The 3,822-nt window shown below is 41.1% G+C and overlaps 1 protein-coding gene across 1 annotated transcript; it reads right to left on the bottom strand.

Annotated features, from left to right (window-relative positions):
- Nucleotides 1-835: 835 nt before the first annotated feature.
- LOC103632679 (uncharacterized) lies at nucleotides 836-3,013 on the bottom strand. The gene is made up of 6 exons (XM_020552135.1): nucleotides 2,944-3,013; nucleotides 2,588-2,844; nucleotides 2,294-2,506; nucleotides 2,102-2,192; nucleotides 1,872-1,999; nucleotides 836-1,117 (listed from the first exon to the last, which is right to left on the bottom strand). The coding sequence occupies exons 1-6, from the start codon at nucleotides 3,011-3,013 to the stop codon at nucleotides 836-838; spliced, it is 1,041 nt and encodes a 346-aa protein (XP_020407724.1).
- Nucleotides 3,014-3,822: the final 809 nt, after the last annotated feature.

Raw genomic sequence — 3,822 nt, 5'->3', positions numbered from 1 at the left:
TCACAGATAAAGGTTTGTGACGAATTTGTGACGAGTTCGATTTGGTCATAGGGGTCGCGTCACATTTGTTGTGTTGTGACGGACTACCCATTTTCGTCATCGATGTGTATACATTCTGTGACGAAAGTCGCGTTGCCATGGAAGTGAATTCATTCTATGACGATCAGTTGTGGTCACAGAGTAAGGCACTTTTCTGTCATAATTCGTCGTCTGCCCGAGCAAACTGATGGCGTTGTTAACACCGTTTGGTTTCTATGACGGTACGGTATCGTCATAGATAGAGCCGTGGTTTGGTCATTAACAGCCGTTTGGAAGGTGCTGATGCGTATGACGTCAGCGCTGACGTGGCTAGTGACGTCAGCGCTGACGTCAACGCTGACGTGGCTAGTACAGTGGCAGCTGACGTGGCATATGTTTTATTATATGCCACCAGTTTGGTCACAGATGTGCAGAGAATAATTTTATTGGAAATTGCAAAAGATACTAGAACAGAGGAATGAGCACACAATTCCATATTCCATAGATGAATACAACTAGTATTCCAGTGCGCATACAAACTAAGTGGACAACACTAAACTCAGTTCACAGCATCACCACTTGACTTCACATTTCAGTTGAGTTTGCACAAACATAACAGCATATAATCAAAAGTTGACACCCACGAGCAACTAGAGTTTTTGGGTACCCTCATGTCAAAGAACAGGCCAAAAACAACAGCTCTAACTAGCAGCCCTCATGTCGAAGAAGAGTTACCATGCAAGGACAAGAGCTTCTTGATGAGCACATTGGTCTCCTCCATCTCCTTGCTGTTCTTCTCTGTTATCTTCTTGTACTCCTACAACTCCCTTTGTGTCCTCGCCTGCTGTTCCTCAGCTTCTTCACATTTCTTCCTGAGCCGGTCGAGTTCACCTTGAACAGCAGCCGTCGCTTCAGCTGCAAGTTGTTCCCGAAGCTCACTATGATTTGATGATGATGCCTTGGAGGTTGCCGATGTTTTGATGCCGACGCTTTTCAGGAATTGGTGTGAGCTGCTCTGGGACAGCACCTTCGACACAAGGTGCACACTGGATGCTGGCATCTCACCTTCAGGTTCAGCCCTCAAAGCCTCCATATGAGACTGAAATATCATGGACAGAAACAGTTACATGTTAATGCTAATGAGCAACAGCAAGATGCCAATTGTTAGTTATTGCAATAATTTGAGGCATGTAGAGATGACAAATTATAGCAGATTTGTCGCTGACAATAATGTGAAAACAGTGACTTTCATTTCTAGTGCACGGGTCCTACAAGGCATTAACAAAGACTATGAAAAATAGACTATGACAGACTCTAAAAGCTATACATTTGATGGCAAATTATAGCAGATTATAGCAGTTACAAATTATAGCAGATTTGCTTAAAAGCTATAAATTTGATGGCAAATTAAAAGCTATACATTTGAAAGACTCTAAAAATAGACTATGAAAAATAATGTGAAAACAGTTACAAATTATAGCAGATTTGCTTAAAAGCTATACATTTGATGGCAAATTAAAAGCTATACATTTGAAAGACTCTATAAATAGACTATGAAAAATAATGTGAAAATAGTTACAAATTATAGCAGATTTGCTTAACAAAGACTCTAAAACCTATACATTTCTAGTGCAAGGGTCCTACAAAAAATAGACTATGATATTTACTTTCATTTCAGAAATTTGATGGCAGACAAATGGCAGACAAAATAGACTATGATCTGAACTCCCCTGGGATGGGACAGGCGATCTCACTCATCGATCTCACTCCCCTTCGTTCCATCGACCCACAGCCAGCCTCCCTCATATGATCTCATAAAAATTACACTAAATAAAGCTAACAAATGAACTTACAAGTGCTTCTCTTGCCGGTTCACTCAGGCCACGTTTGGAGCTGGTATGACAGGTCTTGAAGGCATCCACCGCATCTAGTTCTTCAGTCTGATCTAAGCTGGGTTCTTCTCGGTTTCTCTTCTGCTTATGTTTCGTGAATAAACAATCACAGCGAAGTTTGCTCAGATCAAATGCAATAGAAGTTGAGTGCAAAAGTGCAGGTAGTAGTACAAGCTAATAGTTACTTACATATGCATGTAAGTGTGCCACATAGCAGCGAGAACCCGTAGCCTGATGAAACTTGACTTGACTGCGGTTCTGCTTGTTCTTTTCACTTATTTCCTACAAGAGAATGAACATGTCAGATTAGATCATAGGTTCAATATGCGAAGATCCTTTGCAAACTTATAGTGAAAGAACAATATATGACAAGATACCCATACCATGTTCTTTGGATCAGACCACTTTGCAACTAATACCCTCCACTGTTCATCAGTCATGTAAGATACATGAGAAGTTGTGCTAATCTCATTTGCAGGTACACCATTGAAGTATTTCTGCTTGAGCCGATAACGCTGGTTTTTTACCGCAGAGCGTAGCATATCGGTGCAAGCTTCCTTTGTTGCCTTGTCCTCAGTGTTAACGGACAAGCGCCCCTATGCATATGACAATTCCATAGTTAGTCAATTCAGGTTAAGCAGTATACAAGTGAACCATAGAATCAGTAATGCACTTACATTTAGCTGTGACACAAAGCTGTTGTAGTATTTCTGGTCGTCCTTGTAATCTTTCCAACGAGTTAGGATAGGCATGGTTTCCCGAATAATGATGCCAGCCTCTGATGCAAACTTGGCAGCTTGAACAGGTTCATGTGGCCTTTTTTTGCCTTCCTCAACAGCTATGGGCAGTCTCCTTTGCATAACTTTAGTCATCCTGTTCAGTTGTTTTCCCTTGGTTGCTGCCCTGGGTCTCCTTGGTGCTCGCTGTGTAGGAGCTACAAAATATAATTCGCTTTTATTGAATAATGAAATTGTTTTGTTTCATGCAAATCAGCAAAAGAGATGCCTTATTTGACTGAAAAAATAGAACTTGCCTTCCGTTTCTTCATCTCTAGCTACATTGCCTTGAGCATCAACTGTACTGTCATGAGCAGCAGATGTCATGTCTTCCTCTTTAGCTCTGCTGAAATGATCAGCAAGTCCAGGTGTAGTACGGCTGTTGCCTTCAGCATCACCTGTACTGTCATGAGCAGCAGATGCCATGGCTTCCTCTGCAGCTCTGCTGAAATGATCAACAAGTCCAGGTGTAGTAGGGCTGTTTGGTATGTGATCATTTCCATCTGTTGGTTCCTGTACATTGTGGCCATCTGTCTCTGTAGAGTGAAGCCTTTTTGAAGATTGCTCCTCTGGTTGTGCACCTGCCCACACTCTCTTGCTGAACCTAATGCCTGGAGCCATGTTGGGGTCTATCTTCTTCTTTGAAGCAAGGGTTGTGTTTCTACCTCTTCTAGGATACTGTCCACAAAAAAATAGTCATGTGCATTTAAAAGCAAGACCATATATTAATTAAGAGGGTATGAAATAAAGAAGATGAATCTAAAAGCATGAGCATATATTAAACACCAGATTAAAAACATTGAAATGCAATGCAACTATTTGGCATCCACTACTTTGAAGATAGAAGGAGCACCTTCATTGCCAGGGGTTTTGGCTGCTCATAATATTCAGTGTCATCATCAGTATCTCCTTGATCATCATCGTCAAGGAGATAGAAAGAGACATATGAATCCGAATCTGAACTATTATTTATCTTGTTCGCTGCATTTTTCCCCTTTGTTGATGCAGATGGTGAGACAGAATTATTTAGAACAGAAGTATATTTGTTCATACCCAAATCTTGCATCTTCTTTATATTCTCCTCCACTTGTTTATCCCGTCTTCTCTCATAAGCAGTTCGCTCATGTTGAACTACT

Source organism: Zea mays, chromosome 4 (genome assembly GCF_902167145.1).
Source record: "Zea mays cultivar B73 chromosome 4, Zm-B73-REFERENCE-NAM-5.0, whole genome shotgun sequence".
Classification (NCBI taxonomy): Eukaryota; Viridiplantae; Streptophyta; class Magnoliopsida; order Poales; family Poaceae; genus Zea; species Zea mays.
The sequence above is the reverse complement of the archived record's forward strand: the minus strand, read 5'-3'. Positions and strand labels throughout refer to the sequence as shown.